Genomic DNA, 18,102 nt, shown 5'->3' with positions numbered 1-18,102 from the left:
AGGTCTTGTACCCCTGCTCTTTGTATAAAGCTTTGTCTCTCTCTGCTGTTCTATGGCAGCAGAATAAGTTTCTGGATTTTATGCAAATACAAATCTTTTATGTTATGGGAAAGGAATGGCCATTATTTGCAGGGAGGGTCGGCCTCCTGTTAGATACAAGGTAAAGCCTCTTTGTAAAGGACTGAGCACAAAAGTTATACTTGTGTGAATAACAGCCAGGACCTCCGGTGTTCATGGCATACATGTTACCCCATCCCCCTTTACAGGTCGTATACTACCAGAGCGCCCTATTGTCATAACTTTCCTCCTCTGCTGTGTGGACTACACTCACACTGACCTGCAGGAGAGGCTTGGGAATTACATAGCACGTTCAATCAATGCAGTTTTTATTGTGAATTTTTATTTGTTGATTATTTTTATATAAAGTTGTAATAAAAAAAACAAACAAACTGCAGAGGACTATTTGTGTGACTGTTTTCTATATTTAAACCGGTGACGGGGGATTGCCGATTCTCTGGAATCACATTATGCCTCACAGTTAGGGCTGTTGCACACAGAGCAGAGGACGGTAGTCCCTACATTATATACACATTGCCTGCCTACCACAGCTCTCATTGGTAAAAAGCTACAATACTACAAGTATTCTAGGAGTTCCTGAGCTCGGATTTATTAAAATCAATACAAATAATTTCCCCTTTAAGCTGGGTATCGCACACTCTTGCAGTATTTATTTACATATGATACAAATATGAACACATTATAAAGTGCATAATATGGCGGTACAGAGGACTGCAGAGCATCGCACCCTACACACTCTGCTTGCGTTTGTCGCTAGGTTGCAGCATCTGTGGATCAAACACATAATGGAGGTAGCGGTAGATTTCCTCAGCCTTCTGTTTGCTCACTTTTCCTTTGCTTTCAATCACATCTACTGAGCTGCAAAAGATGGAGGAAGATTAAGAGGGGGAAAAAAATGGTGCAGCGCACATTTAAAGGGGTAGTCTCAGGAATCACATCCATCCTCTCGATACTAAACTAACTGTGACCCTCACCCACTATACATTAAAGTCTGAAAAATACCATCACCATGAAATACAAACAGCCAGGAGAGGACAAAGTGACCAATGCAGTGGACAAACTGCAGCAGGAGTTAAAGTGTTGGGGCAGTAATAAAGGAAAGTGCTTGGATAAGGTCTCCAGAATCTGAGCTGGTTCCTGACAGCTGCTGTAAGAATTGTTGTTGCTCCCTTTAGACTTTTCTGTGTGGTCAAACTCTTCATTGATGAAGCTGTGGCAGGGGGCAGCAGACCACTGTAGGCTTTCAACGTTGACAACCCATTAAAGCTCACAGCCGTTGCATCTCCACCATCCAACTATTACATTTCTATGGTAACATTCGTGTACTTGAATTTAGAGAATTGGTTAGGGGTTAAGTGACCAAAACCCCACAAATCATAGAAGTCTCCACATGAGAAATAACATTCCTCGCAAACACCTCAGGTCTTTTCCTACAAGTATATTCCGTATAAAGGAGTTTTCTATCTTACCTGTTTGCCATTTGTCTGACAGAAGTGAAGTGATGACACAGGTTTAAGGCAGTGATGTAGCTAACATTGGGGATAGATAGGTAGAAGTTCAGCGCCTCCTGCTGGTTGCCTGAGACTTGTGTGGGGACAGTAATGGCCGTGCTCTTCCTCTGCTCTAGAGAAGCCAGTTCTTTCAGCAGTCCTGCCGTCTCCTCTTGGCCAGAGCTGAAAAGTAGCTGGACCCCAGCGCCCAGTAGAGAGGACAATGTGCTGTCATAGTACTTTGTCCTCTGAAATAACCGCGATGTTTCACCTGAAGAGAGAAATGAGACGTGATACTGTGGCCCCTGCTTACATGAAGCTGTTCTCCATGAACTCAGTATCAGTGGAGATGCAGACATCAGAACGTAACCCTCACATACTGGCCCAAACAAACCATCTGCACCCTAGCTGGTGGGAGGGGTGCCCCATGCTATAGCACCCTATTGATCTAGAGGAGCCATCAGCGCACAGAAAGTTTAACGTAAAGTATAATGTTACATTTCCTTTTTTTCACATGACTGGACATTTCAGAGGGAATTCTAGAAAGGACATTTCATACCCGACCTGATTGTACTAATATTTTAAAGGGGTAAAATCTGGCGACAAGTTCCCTCTAAGCTCTTCCATAAAAACATACCTGGCTTCACCCGGTCTTTCTCCACGATCAGGCAGACCCTCTCAAACATGCTGTGTAGGTGCTGGATCCGCTCCACCAATTTCCCTCTATTCGCGCTGTTGGAGAATTCAGACTGAGATTTCCGCTCTACAGATAAGCGGTTACTGACTATATAATCACAGCCCCCCAGAGAGCAGATGTCCACCCTGACCCCATGAGTAGTCCTCAGGTAGGTGATGACCTCCGGTCCGGATGAGATCTCTCTGCTGTCGGCAAGGATGCACAGGGTTGTGGACGCAGAAGTCTTCACTAGCGCTGTACATGGATCTGGTTTTCTGTTACCGTGTTCCAACTGCAGGGACAGAGGGGGATAAAACTGCACATAAAAAGGACCCTGTATTAAATCAAAGGTTCAGGGTCACAGCCCAAAAAGGGTTTCCCATTAATGAAACTATCTTATACTTTTCATTTAACAAGTACGAACCTGTCCCACAAGACCACATGCTATGGCTAAAGACTACCCTACCACCCCACACCACCTGCTATGGCTTAAGACTACCCTACCGTCCCTGCACTATGGCTGACAACACTAGCACCCCACACTCCAGACCACCTGCTATGGCTTAGGACTACCCTACCGTCCCTGCACTATTGCTGACAACACTAGCACCCCACACTCCAGACCACCTGCTATGGCTTAGGACTACCGTACCTTCCCTGCACTATTGCCGACAACACTAGCACCCCACACTCCAGACCACCTGCTATGGCTTAGGACTACCGTACCTTCCCTGCACTATTGCCGACAACACTAGCACCCCACACTCCAGACCACCTGCTATGGCTTAGGACTACCCTACCGTCCCTGCACTATGGCTGACAACACTAGCACCCCACACTCCAGACCACCTGCTATGGCTTAGGACTACCGTACCTTCCCTGCACTATGGCTGACAACACTAGCACCCCACACTCCAGACCACCTGCTATGGCTTAGGACTACCCTACCGTCCCTGCACTATGGCTGACAACACTAGCACCCCACACTCCAGACCACCTGCTATGGCTGGGTCTTACTCTTCTTAAGGTTCTTTCTATTTGTGGTCTATGGGATTGTGTTAAAAAAAATCTGGGGTGCTGCTCCTTTTTGGAAATACATAGAGTAACTCAAAGATGGTGGAGGTGGTGAAGAGGCCCTCTAATGTGTAACAGTTTAGTCTATCCAATCAATAGACTATCACAGATGCCATTAAGATTTGGGTCAACTAATAGATTTAATTCTTAACCATTACCAAGGTGTTTAAGAAATGTGAGATTTGGGACACGTACCTTCTCTGGGGAGTAGATGATCCCATTTAACGTCTCAGGTCTATTGGTGCTGAGTGAAGATCGGACATCGGGCTGGAAATCAAGTTCATTAGACAGAGAAGCCTGGAGATGAAGCCGCATCTGGCACCTGTCCTTTAGAGGGACATCAAGCACATTCTTCTTCTTAAGGCCTGAACCTACATGACCTCTAGCGTCATTTGGTGGTGGTTTGGTAGAAGACGTCAATGACAAAGTTGATTTATTCGGAGGAGATTTGACCTTGCAAGTCTTGCCCGATTCATCATCACTTGAGTCATCATGGATGATGATGCGTCTTTTCTTTCTTACTGGTTGTCCTTTGTTGGCCTGAGCATCTTTTAGCAGTAACCTACGTCGTGTGCGATATTGTTTTCTGCCTCCAACAAAGCTGTCCTCCTGAAGAAGGTCAAAGTCTACCTGAACCTCCTCCTCCGAGCTGGACCCTACTTCTTCTGGTTCTTCATCCTCTTCTTCAACGCAGAAACTGTCTTCCATGTAGCTCTCATCTTGTTCTGGTATCTAAGAACAACAACAAAAAAACATGGAAAAAAGTGCATATAATTGGACCTGAGATAGCACTAACATTTTTCCAGAAGGGTAAGGATACTCTTACCATTATTAGTAGAGGAGTATAACATTTTCAGTAATACAAACAAGAAACACATATTTATGCCAGAAAATATATGCTTAAATAACCAATTTAAAGGGATCCTGTCACCACATTTTTTTACGGTTCCCATAGAGCCCCATTAACTGCTACCTTCTATTAACTAAAAATTGGTTCCCTCAGATCCACATATAATCATCTTTATAATTTTGCCTGTTATCCAGGGATTTCCATGGAAAGCTGAAAGAGGCGCAAAGCATGATTCCCCATGCTTTCTCAGCATGCAGCAGAAATGTCATGCGATTGAGGTGACATCACACAAGTTATTTAGCCACCTAACATTCGTAAACTGTACTCCCATGTATGGATCTGATCACATGAAATCACAGCAGCCTTCATCGACTTCTACTCTTCTACGCGCATGCTTCTGTGATTTCATGTGATCGGATATATGCATGGTGTACAATCTGCCAATGTTCGGAAAGGGTGGGGGGGTACTTTTTACTTTTTCAATAAACTATTTCATTTAACTGCCTAACTGGGGCAACGGTTAGCTGGGAGCACATTAAATATGTGTCCCCTGCTGTTCTTTTATACAGATCACAGTGATGAGCACTGTATACAGGGTTGCTGTGAGATGGGCCTGTTTATACCCGTCACACTGACATCCCAATCCTGTACTGTGACCAACTGCTCCAGCGATGGCTTTGTGTGCAAGAGTGCACGGAGCCAGGGGAACAAGCAGTAATCCTCACTGCTGATGCTTACGGCCCCTAGCAGTCATGTGACCAGAGCGTAAGCAGCAATTTTGGTCACATGACTTTGTATAGGCCAAGAGTTGCGGCCATGTGGAGCATGAATTGGCTGTAGCTTGTGGCCAGGACAAAAGGAGATGGTAGAAAAGTCCTGTGTGAATTTACCCGTATGGGACTTTTTAAAGTAAAACTGCCTGAACAGACATTTAAGCAACCTCTGCACCTCTTACACAGTAGTCATGTATCACATATCAAATACTGGCACACTAGGGAGGTGCTCAGACCTTCTTGATCAGGCGTCTGCCCAACCTGTACCACAATCACCAAAGGCTGGTCTGGTGACAAGTAGCTGATGCTGAGCAGAAATAATGGTCCCCAGTGATGGTGGAGACCTCAAGGAGAGCACTATGCATCAATCAACTTTCATCAGATAACAGCACTGAGGCCCAATGGTCCCTATCCCATGCAAATCAAAACTTCACATACAAGCCATATACATTTTTGTGATTGCTGTATGTAGCAGGGCCGAGCAGAATATTTAATACAGATAGAATTTGATGTGATCAGGTTTTCCACTCATCAGAGCTCAGAATTACACAGATTGCACAAAAAAAAATCCAAAAACTCCAAAAGGTATTTACTGAAATCTGTCATACCGCACCTGGGAGAAGACCGCCATACTGTGTCTCCTGTGCGACAGCTTAAACCTATTCCCAACAGCAGGGCTGCGTACAGACTTCAGGTAGACGCCGTGCATCTCAGAGTCTGGGAAGAAAAAAAGCCTCAAGGTTATTCAAGAAGAAGAAACTACACAGAATCCTATGTAATGTAACTGATCACAAACATATGAGGGGGAGTTTTACTTATAAGGGAGAGAATTAGAAGTTTCTTTCAGCATAATACTGACTGTCCCCAAGTGGCATATACATAATATATATGTATATATAATGCATTTATATAACACCAACATATTCTGCAGCGCTGTACAGATCTGGGCATCACTTATTGCCTCCACTTAATTTATTAGTTGATCCTTTCCCCTCCTTGGTTGAAATTGATAGTTTACGTGGTTACAAAAGACACACGTCTATGTAACTACCGTATTTTTCAGACTATCAATAATTTTTGCGTTTTGTTATAGTGCTTGACAAAGGAGCAATGTTGCACAGAAATTTAATTTTGCTGCATCTTATAGTCCAAAGGATACAGCACTGCCAGACCCTCCTGACCGCTGTAATGGAGATTGGGTGAGGCGCTGACATAGCGCTTCACATGATCTCCGAGAGAGTGTGTTCCTATTTTCCTGTGTGTAGCACAGCTATTTGTGTAAATGTATGGATGTAGCAGGGCTGTGTGTGCTCTGCGACTAATAGGGATATTTTAATTGGTGTACGTGCAGATGTTGTCGATGCATTGAACTCAGGACCCTAGCACTGCTTACTACTGAGCCACTGGGCAAAAGGTCCCAAGAAAGGTCCCATTGACAGTAGTGGGATAAGCAAATACAAGCCCCTAGACCACCAGGAAGGGCTGGTTACACCAATCATAACCACATCTAATTTTATGAAAACAGTACAATGTCCTAAAGTACTGTACAGTGTTATGGCTCCATTATATGGAGGGGACCTGAAGAAGCCTACAGACAAGGAGGAGACACAAAATGACCAATCCCTGCAGTACTCACCATTTAAACCCTGAGATTGCTGAGTGTTGTCATTCAGGAACTCCACAAGAGATGTGTCCTCCTCGTTCTCCAAATCACTGGCCTCATCCGATGACACAAACTCTGCTTCGTCTGAGGACAGCTCGGCCTCGTCATCGAAGAAGTGCTTGGCTGCGTGCTGCAAGAGGGTAAGAACGTAAGTCTGTCACACAGCAGCCAACATAAGGCAAGAAGAGCTGAGGAGGCTGGAGATCCCGCTGCACCCTATGTGACCAATGCCTGACTATGCATTGAGGCATTAGGGGCAAGTACTAGGGTACAGAGCCTTGTATATGGTAAAAGACATTCAAAAACATTACACAGGGCTGCACAGCTTGTGACTCCTCTAAAGCATCATGTATGTACATGGCCTTCACGTCAGAACCCATTTATTCCCTGTAATGTGCCAGTCAATGAGCCGGAAGCCATTATTCTCCCTTACTAAGCAATGTGCATGAAGCGAATGTAGGCAGCAAGATCTGTACTGTATGCGCAATGGAACAGTTTGGGGTCAAGGGTCACACAGTTCCTCAGTACGAGCCTATCATTGCACTAAACACACCAGCAACTCTACTAGATTATGTTGTCTCTCTCACAATTTTCCCCCTTTTTTTTTTACCAAAAAAACACCTATGACAAAACATAAAAAAATGTAACCCCAAGATCTATGGATTTGTACATTTTATTCAGATTGTTACTTTATATTATTCTTAAGATTAAGATGGGTCATCTGGTTTAGTAGATGTCACCTACAGCGTGTCTTCATCTATTAGCTATGATTAATTCCAGCTGGTGTGGTGCAATACTCAGTTAGTCCAGAGGTGGTGCTGCAGAGAAGTATAACGCAGGAAACAGCCGCACGCTCTCCGAGTAGCTTAGTGGTGGGGACCAGGTTATAGGACACAAAATCTTGTCTGATAAATACAAATATGAAGCAAATATCCTTAATGTCACCGCGCTAGACCCCCCGATCCCAGCTTACAAACCTTCTGCTTCTTGTGTTTAGGTCTTCGTGCCTCTTCCTGCTCCCGGCCATTCCCTGTGCAATGGACGGTGGGTTGGTCTGAGGTTTCATCATCTGAGTCCAGCTGTAGAGACCAAAAATGATCATCAATACAGGAAGATCAATCATAAGACTTTGACAGACAACCACAATGTACACATAACAGTAGCGTGTAGTGTCCAAATAACTCTAATAATAATAATAACCTTTATTTAGCGCCATTAAATTCCTTAGCGCTTTGCAAATTATAGGGGACATATACAAATATAATACTACATTATAGAGTAATAACAGTCATATGGAACAATAGGAGTGACATAGTGTACTCAACCACTGCTACCACTCAGGGCCGTAACTACAGTGGTAGCAGATATAGCAGCTGCTATGGGACCCACAGCGTCTGAGGGTCCCATCATACGGCTTGACACTAAAGTGGAGGGATGTGCACCATTATATAGATATGTTGCCACATTATATATATCATAAGTGATGTATATATGCTGTATCCGTAATGTATAGATACTGTATGTCTGTATAAATGCTGTACATTTGTATATGGCACTATATGTGTGTATATGTTCTATAAATGTGTGATTGCAACTCGCATGTGTGAGTACACAAATATGTATATTTTAAAGTGGGAAGGGGGCCCCATTCAGAAGCCTGCTATGGGGCCCTGCTACCACTATACAATACACAACGTGTAAGTAGGTTTCTGGAGAACTGGGTGAATGTGCTAGTTGTACTCATCCTATAATCTGTCCCTAAACTAATACAGAACACAAAAATATAATGCTTTACCCCAACATAGCTGTGTAGGTACAATATATAGAATTCTCTGCCCCCTCCCGAAGCCACCTTTACCACAATGATGCCCCACACACTTTGCCCCTCGCCCATTCCTCACACCATATATTTGTCTGATCACTTTGAAAAAATTAAAATTACAGCTACAAGACAGTTTATACTTTTATTTTCTGATATTTCAATAAAACAGTTTGCAGCTCATGAGCATGCAAAAAGAATGGGTCAAAAAGTAATAGTAACAACATCTGAAAAAATGAATAAAGAATTAAACAGATGGAAAGACAGATGTTATGCTGAAAAAGTAAACTTTATTGTAATGAAGTCAAAACATGAATAGGGAAAAACAGTTGAGCCCCCGGTATACAGCCCCAATATAGAGTATATGAATAGTGTGGCAAGAGATCATACAAAGGTATTAGCATAAATATAAAGTGCTTAGTGCAAAAAAATATGAGTCACATTACCAAATAAGAGATGCCAGGCTGGAGAGACCGGGGGGGGTCACAGGTGCCCTAACACAGGTGCATTATACACAATTATGAGCCAAGAAATTCTGAAAATTTTACACATATGGGGCTTCATTTATCAAAACTGTCAGAGCAGAACTGCTCTAATTGCTCCTGGCAGCCAATCAGAGCTCAAATTTCATAGTATAAGCTGCTGTGGGAAAATGAAAGCTGGGCTCTGATTGGTTGACATTAGTTTTGCTTTTACACACCTTTGATAAATCTCCCCCATTCTGTCTGTAATTGCTCACATTTCTACCGATCGGCTGTCTCTAATACAATACATACATCTCAATAGCTGTTGTACAATATATAACTGATACTCAATAGGCACGAGCCATGTCACAGTGCCATGCAACATAATTACACACAAGACAAAACTCCCAAAATTATTCAATTTACTGTGGTTCTGTTGGTGCCGGTGTATGGCTGACTGTCTAATGGGCAACTGACTGCCAAACAAAGGGTGTGCATCAACATGTGGATTGTTCTTCTTATAGGATCACCCTAAGCCTATGTGGTGTATAATGTGTCTCACCCGAATCACACCATGTGTCCCATCCGAACTTGTCCGGGCAATTCATGTATTTATACACTCACCGGCCACTTTATTAGGTACACCTGTCCAACTGCTCGTTAACACTTAATTTCTAATCAGCCAATCACATGGCGGCAACTCAGTGCATTTAGGCATGTAGACATGGTCAACACAATCTCCTGCAGTTCAAACCGAGCATCAGTATGGGGAAGAAAGGTGATTTGAGTGCCTTTGAACGTGGCATGGTTGTTGGTGCCAGAAGGGCTGGTCTGAGTATTTCAGAAACTGCTGATCTACTGGGATTTTCACGCACAACCATCTCTAGGGTTTACAGAGAATGGTCTGAAAAAGAAAAAACATCCAGTGAGCGGCAGTTCTGTGGGCAGAAATGCCTTGTTGATGCCAGAGGTCAGAGGAGAATGGGCAGACTGGTTCGAGCTGGTAGAAAGGCAACAGTGACTCAAATCGCCACCCGTTACAACCAAGGTAGGCAGAAGAGCATCTCTGAACGCACAGTACGTCGAACTTTGAGGCAGATGGGCTACAGCAGCAGTAGACCACACCGGGTGCCACTCCTTTCAGCTAAGAACAGGAAACTGAGGATACAATTTGCACAAGCTCATCGAAATTGGACAGTAGAAGATTGGAAAAACGTTGCCTGGTCTGATGAGTCTCTTTTCTGCTGTGACATTCGGATGGTAGGGTCAGAATTTGGCGTCAACAACATGAAAGCATGGATCCATCCTACCTTGCATCAACGGTTCAGGCTGGTGGTGGTGGTGTCATGGTGTGGGGAATATTTTCTTGGCACTCTTTGGGCCCCTTGGTACCAATTGAGCATCGTTGCAACGCCACAGCCTACCTGAGTATTGTTGCTGACCATGTCCATCCGAATTATGGCCATTATGGCCACAATGTACCCAACATCTGATGGCTACTTTCAGCAGGATAATGCGCCATGTCATAAAGCTGGAATCATCTGACTGGTTTCTTGAACATGACAATGAGTTCACTGTACTCAAATGGCCTCCACAGTCACCAGATCTCAATCCAATAGAGCATCTTTGGGATGTGGTGGAACGGGAGATTCGCATCATGGATGTGCAGCCGACAAATCTGCGGCAACTGTGTGATGCCATCTTGTCAATATGGACCAAAATCTCTGAGGAATGCTTCCAGCACCTTGTTGTATCTATGCCACGAAGAATTGAGGCAGTTCTGAAGGCAAAAGGGGGTCCAACCCATTACTAGCATGGTGTACCTAATAAAAGTGGCTGGTGAGTGTATATACAGGCAGTTACATACAGGGTAGGTTCTGTAGGTTTGTCCTTAAGTTGAATTTGGATGCAAGTCAGAACTGTATCATTTAGAATTCTTTTGGGTCGTCATAAGAACCTGAATTAACACTAAATCTTCATTACAGACACCTTTGATAACTGTTAAAGCTGATCATTGCAGCCTGCGGCTAAAGTAGAGTAAATTACCAGCATTCGTAGGTCCGTTTGTAACTAGGGGTCGTCTGTAAGTCGGGTGTTCTTAAGTCGGGAACTGCCTTGTATGGAAGCATGTGATGAATCGGCATCTTCCACATTCGTAGTGGTGGCGGATTGGGGTCATACCACCAGAGTGCTATACATTTCCTTGCTATGAATAATGTTTCCTGCAGGATAATGCACTGACAATGAGTCCAATCCTCCTCTGATAAGATCCAGGTACACAGACTTCAGCTACACATGGAACAGTAACAAGTCTGGTGATAGGTCTACAAATCTGTGCTATTGGGGTACATTCCCATATCATGTGCATAAAGTCGAGCGGTGGAATGTACCCGGGGTGCACCGGGGTGGGGTACGCCTGATATATAATTGCATCTTACGGTTATTTATCATAGTATCATAGTATATAAGGCTGGAAAAAGTCCATCAAGTCCAACCTTTAAGAATTAAATAAATGTTTTATCCCCATAACCCGTGATATTTTTTCTCTCCAGAAAGGCATCCAGGCCTCTCTTGAACATGTACATAGAGTCCGCAATAACAACTTCCTGTGGCAGAGAGGTCCATAGTCTCACTGCTCGTACAGTAAAGAACCTTTGTCTATGGCTACGGTAGAATCGCCTCTCCTCTAGGAGAAGAGGATGCCCCCTTGTCCTGGTCACAGGCCTAGGTATAGAAAGATCTTTGGAGAGATCCTTGTACTGTCCGTTCAGGTATTTGTACATTGTAATGAGGTCTCCCCTCAGTCGTCTTTTTCCTAAACTGAATAATCCCAAGTTTTTTAATCTGTCAGTGTATTCTAGTTCCCCCATTCCCCTAATAATCCTGGTTGCTCTCCTCTGCACCCGTTCCAGCTCTACTATATCCATTTTATACACTGGTGCCCAAAACTATACACAATATTCCATGTGTGGTCTGACCAGGGCTTTGTATAAGGGCAAAACTATGTCTTTATCATGAGAATCTATTCCTCTCTCGATACATCCCATAATTTTATTTGCTTTAGCAGCAGCCGCCTGGCTCTGGTCACTAAAATTTAGTTTACCATCCACCAATACCCCCAAGTCCTTTTCAGCTCCAGTTTTACCACGTAATTGACCGTTTAGAACATAATTATACTTTTTGTTTCCATGGCCCAAGTGCATAACTTTACATTTATCTACATTAAACCTCATCAACCATTTCTCTGCCCACTCCTCAAGCTTCCACAAATCCCTCTGTAATGCTAAACTATCAACCTCAGTATTTATTACTTTACACAGCTTAGTATCATCTGCAAATATTAAAACTTGACTGTGTAAACCCACTACAAGGTCATTAATAAAAATATTAAAAAGAAGTGGCCCCAATACTGACCCCTGTGGCACTCCACTGGTAACGTCAACCCAATCTGCGAATGACCCATTAATGATGACCCTCTGTTTTCTATCACTAAGCCAATTACTTACCCAAATACACAGATTTTCCTCTATTCCCAGCAGTCTCATTTTATATACCAACCTTTTATGCGGCACGGTGTCAAATGCCTTTGAAAAGTCCAGATATACAACATCCGCAGCGTCCCCCAGATCCAGTGTTGAACTTACCTCCTCATAGAAACCAATCATATTAGTCTGACAGGACCGATCTCTCATAAACCCATGCCGACGCTGGGTTATAAGGTTATGCACAGTGAGATGCTCCAGGATAGCATCTCTAACAAACCCCTCAAATATTTTCCCCACCACAGAAGTTAGACTCACAGGTCTTTAGTTTCCAGGATTGCTTTTTGACCCTTTTTTGTATATTGTGCCAGTCCTGTGGAACATAACCAGTCCTCAAATATTAAAAATAACGGTCTGTCTATCACGGTACATAGTTCATGCAGAACCCGGGGGTGTATGCCATCTGGCCCCGGTGATTTATCTTAGTGGTTGCGAGGCGGCGCCGTACCTCTTCCTGGGTTAAACTGTTGACATTCCAAAGAGAATTTACATTATTCTTCATTGTTTCTTCCACCAGGGGATTTTCCTGGGTAAAGACAGTTGAGAAGGCAACATTCAGTAGAATGGCCCTTTCCTCATCTCCTTCCACCATGACCCCCATGTTATTTCTAAGGGGCCAACACTCTCTGTTTTTAGCTTCTTATCATTTATATACCTCAAAAATTATTTGGGATTATTTTTGCTCTCCCTGGCAATATTTCTCTGTCTCTATTTTTGCGGCCTTTATCTGCTTTTTACAGGATTTATTTTTCTCTCTATAATCCTGTAATGCCTCATCGCTACCATCACGTTTTAGTACCTTAAACGCCTTATCTTTCTCGCTTATTGCTTTCCTGCCAAGACTAGTTAGCCACATTGGCTTTTTCTTGTTCCTCTTATGCTGTCCTTTGGTGTGGGAGGACAGCAAATCGGAGTCTGTCCCCAAGTGCCAGCTGTAATTTTTTTTTTTTTTAATTTAAAGATTATTTTTAACTGGTTAAGAATCATTGGGTTTTATTTTACAGCATCAATAGATTACACAGGAATAATTGTGTCCTGCAAGCTGCATATAATGTCTAAATACCCAAAGGTTCTCCACAGTGAATGGCAATAATTTCCAGCAGACACATATGGTGCTATTTTTGCGATTTTGTGATGACGGAAGTCTCTATTGTGCCTTGTAGATAAGGCTTCAGATTCTGCATTCTGATAATTTCCCCTATTGTATCCATGTAGTATTCTTGGTGGGGGTCCAGAGCCCATAATAGTCTTAATCCGCCGTTGTTTGTTATTCTAGGCCTCCTTTCTTCCAAAATCAACTTTTAACATTATGCTAATGATACAGAAGGGCTCTGGGGGGCATTACCAGAGCTCCTCCCTGCTGTAGCTTCACATGCTGTTACACTGTGTAGGAGCACATCCCAAATTGAAGATTGCGGTGTCACGGTGCCCTGATATACAAGTACCGTAAGTGTCCTTGGTTTATCCATACTTTATTTTGATGGTAGATTTCTTTAAAACAGAAGAATGATTTATCCATTGCGAAATTATATGGATGTAACGCTCAGATTCCCTCCGCCTTACAATGTGATGGTATTATTTGAGCCCTTAACTTTCTGCCGCTATACTGGTAACACGTAGCAGATGTAGCCTGTGGGTACACGATGTAGCCAAAATCCTCCACATGCAAGGGTTGACTTAACAAAAAGTATCGGAAAGTCAAAAGTTTTCTCATGACTCACGAAAAAGCAAAGTTTTCATTATAAACTACAATAAAATGCTGAAAACTAATCTAAACTGCTCAAAGTACATACATTAATATACATGGCATCCGTATAAAGCTGGGGGTCAGCGGTCACCTACTGCGAAACAAAAGAAGCGAAATGTAAGAGAGTCCAAGGACGAGCGGATACAGTCACTGCCTTTCAATATCAGCCTTGAACAAGCCGATGAAATAGTCTGTTCCCGGAACGACGGGCTGTTACTAGGAGACGACAAATCATTGACAATCATATTTGTTTTTTCCCCCCACAAATTACACGTGCTCTTTATTCTGTCTGCCTCGGCTTTGTATACATGATGGACATAGGACTTTCTGACGGCCAAGTCGTTAAGTAATTACTAAAACAACGGGATGACATGTTCTTTTATCCGACACACGAGATATGAATAGGAGCCGTGCCCGTCGCTGCAAAATGTGGACCTCTTCCGCATTGTACATGACAAACCTAATTATGCATTATATAGATAATGGCCTCTAAATGGCTCCCGGGGTAATTTTACATATAATGTCATATAATGGTGAGATATCAGCGATGGAGGAATTAACTGATAATAAGGACTGATCATCCAAATATGTCCTGGAACATATGATGTCAGCTGAGGAAAGGGACAGGAAAGGGGACAGGCAGATGAATTAGGACCATGGATTTATATTGTGTCACATTCCATGCCATGCTATATAGAAGAATACTACCCCCCCCCCCCCCCCCCCCCCATCTAAGAAGTCCAAACGCCTAACATCATAAAGCAGACCTACAGGCCCAGGGTGAGTAGACCATTTCAACAGAGGCTTAGGAGAATTGGAGCCTATTAATTAAATAATCTGCTACGGGAAAAGAAAACTTGCTGGCAATAGCAGTACAATGAGGTACATTTACTAAGGATTAAGGATCCGCGGACTGCATTTCCATCGGGTTTCCCGACTATTTCCGATTTGCGCCGCATTTAACGGGGTTTTTGGCACACGGGATCGGATTTATACAGGTTTTATGGCGTTTTAATACATTTTCAAAAATTAAACGCATGTGTACAAAAAAGAAAAAAAATTCTGACGCTAATAACTTTTTCATACTTTGCTGTACAGAGCGGGGGGAGGGGTAATTTTATGCGAAATGATCCGACGTTTTCATTACTACCATTTTGAGGACTGTGCGACATTTTGATAATTTTTTTTTACATTTTATATGTCATGTAAAAAGTTGTAAAAGTCGCATTTTGGACATTTGGGCGCCATTTCCCGTCTCGGAGGTCACCGCTGGCCGTAACAGTTTTTATATTTTGAGAGATATCAAGCATTTTGGGACGCGGCGATACCGAATGTGTCTGTGATTCTTACTATTTTTTATATTTTATATCAGTTCTAGGGCAAGGGGGGCTCATTGTAATGAATAGGCAGAAACCATATAGCCTCCGGTCAAACGAAGACCCGAGGCTACCATAGCAACCAATCATCTTTTCTTTATTATGTAAATGAGGCTGGTCACATGGTCAGAGGCAGTGATGTCACTTATGTTCCCCCTCCTCTCTCCTCCCCCTGCTCATGTTTGTGTGTAATGTATAGTAAAGCATTGCTAGTGTCTGTGCTTTATCTGCTGACATGCTGTGTTCTCCTATACACAAGTGTGAGACACAGACATCAGCAAGACAAGTACCTGACATGTTCTGCTATAACATGGCTGCATCCTGGAGCTGGTGTATCTCTCCTGCAGGGGGCGTGGCCAGCAGCAAGCACATGTAGCAGCCATTACATCATTATACAGGCTGTCAGTCAAGCACTGGGGGTGTGGCTGTGCCTCCCACTCATGAATAAGCTGGACAGCTTGAATATGCTAATGAATAATTGTACATCTCACAGGTCATTTGCATACAGCTTTAGGACCTCATTGCTTGGGTTTACAGGCATGTAGAGGGAGGGACAATGAAGGGATAAGGCAATGCTTTCTAATGGCAGTTTATGAAAATCTATTTAGATTAGGGGGGTTATTTTGCCTGATGGGTTCTCCTAATTATCAGCATTCATATAAATTAACTGTCAGTGGAAAACAGGAAAAAAAAAAAAAAAAAAAAAAAAAAAAAAAAAAAGCTCAGAGGAACCTCCTATTGGAACCAGAAAAATGTTCCTAATGAATTAAATCCTTAAAAACAGTCTGTGGACAGTCGTATCCCCTTAGAAAGCAGAATCCTTAAGTGAAATATTCTCTAGGTATGGAATTAGCTCATTTTTAGCCTCCCTATCTGTCTGAGGTGGAGGTAGCCAATACTTTTCGATACACTGCTCAATACAGGAGAAAGAGCAGAACAAGGGTAGAGAGAAGCCTGCTCCATTCATTTCTAAAGTAAATATAACGGTTTAAAAGAATTTGATATGCTTTACTCTTACAGGAAATCTACTGTCTGGAATTTACTTTTCCCAATAAATCTAGAGGTAGATTTCCAATGTCAGTCTCATCCTTGAACATTTATCTATTTATTCCTGATATTTATCCATCTATTTATTGGTTTGTAAACCTAATTTTATTTATATGCAAATTATCTGCCTAGGCTACACGGGTATCGCAAGCAGCATGGACATGAAGGGCGGGAGATCTGCAGGGCTACTCAGGGTGTGATGTAGCCTTATCCTCAGGAGCTTATAGAAGCAACTCCGCGCCCCGAGTAGCCTCTGCAGGTAATTTTTATATAAATTTTAAAAAGTTGATAAAGCTATAGGCAGCTTTCCAAGACAGACAGCGGCGCTGCAAAATGTGGACTACAACTGCATTGTACATGACAAACCTAATTATGCATTATATAGATAATGGCCTCTAAAAGGCTCTGGGGTAATTTTACATATAATGTCATATAATGGTGAGATATCAGCCATAGAGGAATTAACTGATAATAAGGACTGATCATCCAAATATGTCTGCAGGGCTACTCAGGGTGTGACGAAGCCTTATCCTCAGGAGCTTATAGAGGCAACTCCACGCCCCGAACAGGTAATTTTTATATAAATTTTAAAAAGTTAATAAAGCTATAGACAGCTTTCCAAGACAGACAGCGGAAATCTACCTGTGGATCTACTATTAAAAAAAACAGTCGATTCCAGACAGTATAATTCTATTAAGGGTTTTCTGGCCTCTAGCACGTTTTGTTTGTGATCTATCCCAGGATGGATTTGATGGTCTATGCCCAGAATACTTTTAGGTCATCACCTCTATACGTGGCAGAGCTGAAGCACAGGCTCAGTGCAGTGAATAGTGACAATGCCAGAAACCTGTAGTGGAGCTCCTATTCATTGCTGGTTTTCCTGACCACTTTTTTAATTTATTTTAAAATGGATAGAATTTCCCTGCCGTTGACTTACTGTGTTAAGGACATTTCGTCGTTTCTTGGCTGCAGGCATCGGTGAGTCGAAATCACACTCGCTGCTTGTAGTCTGAAAAACGAAATTGAAAACAAACTAATGAAAAGCAGAATCGCTGCATTGTTAAATGGCTGAACTGCATCTGCGAGATTACCGGTGCTTTGTTGTGAGACACTCTCCCCCACTCACCTCCGGGGACTTCAGGACATCGGCATTAGTCAATTTTCTTTTCCTTCTATAGACAACATCATCTTCACTCTCCGGGCTGCTACCTGTTGAGAAACGTCAAAAATCCCAGAACAAAACAATGAGACAAGAAATGAAAAGCCAAAAACACAGAGAGCGACAGCAATTAAAAAGCAGAATCCAACATCAAGTGTTCAGTGTCCTGCAGCTCCAGAAACAAAACAACTTGCCCTGGATGTCATCATTTCTACACGTGGATCAAAGGCCAATACTGGCTTATAGAAAGCAGGAGAAAGGTAGAGGAACATATGGAATATAAATATATATATATTTTAATTGGTGCACAGATGTACAAGCACCAGTTCATCACTAGGGTCACT

General features: G+C 42.7%; 1 protein-coding gene across 2 annotated transcripts in view; it reads right to left on the bottom strand.

Moving 5' to 3' along the window:
• Positions 1–453: 453 nt before the first annotated feature.
• The window catches only part of FANCM (FA complementation group M), a 103,062-nt gene continuing 85,413 nt past the window's right edge, over positions 454–18,102 (bottom strand). The window contains exons 15-23 of one of the 2 annotated variants that reach the window (XM_072115978.1): positions 17,726–17,808; positions 17,537–17,608; positions 7,582–7,683; positions 6,578–6,734; positions 5,555–5,658; positions 3,514–4,050; positions 2,206–2,536; positions 1,548–1,839; positions 454–936 (exon numbers count right to left, since the gene is read on the bottom strand). In XM_072115978.1, coding sequence (XP_071972079.1) covers positions 807–936; positions 1,548–1,839; positions 2,206–2,536; positions 3,514–4,050; positions 5,555–5,658; positions 6,578–6,734; positions 7,582–7,683; positions 17,537–17,608; positions 17,726–17,808 — 1,808 coding nt within the window. In that variant the 3' untranslated portion in view covers positions 454–806. Of the gene's footprint in view, positions 937–1,547; positions 1,840–2,205; positions 2,537–3,513; positions 4,051–5,554; positions 5,659–6,577; positions 6,735–7,581; positions 7,684–17,536; positions 17,609–17,725; positions 17,809–18,102 lie in introns of those variants that run through there. The other variant, XM_072115979.1, reaches the window with a different exon arrangement.

This window comes from Engystomops pustulosus, chromosome 7, assembly GCF_040894005.1.
Source record: "Engystomops pustulosus chromosome 7, aEngPut4.maternal, whole genome shotgun sequence".
Lineage (NCBI taxonomy): Eukaryota > Metazoa > Chordata > Amphibia > Anura > Leptodactylidae > Engystomops > Engystomops pustulosus.
This window is presented reverse-complemented; position numbering and strand designations above follow the sequence as displayed.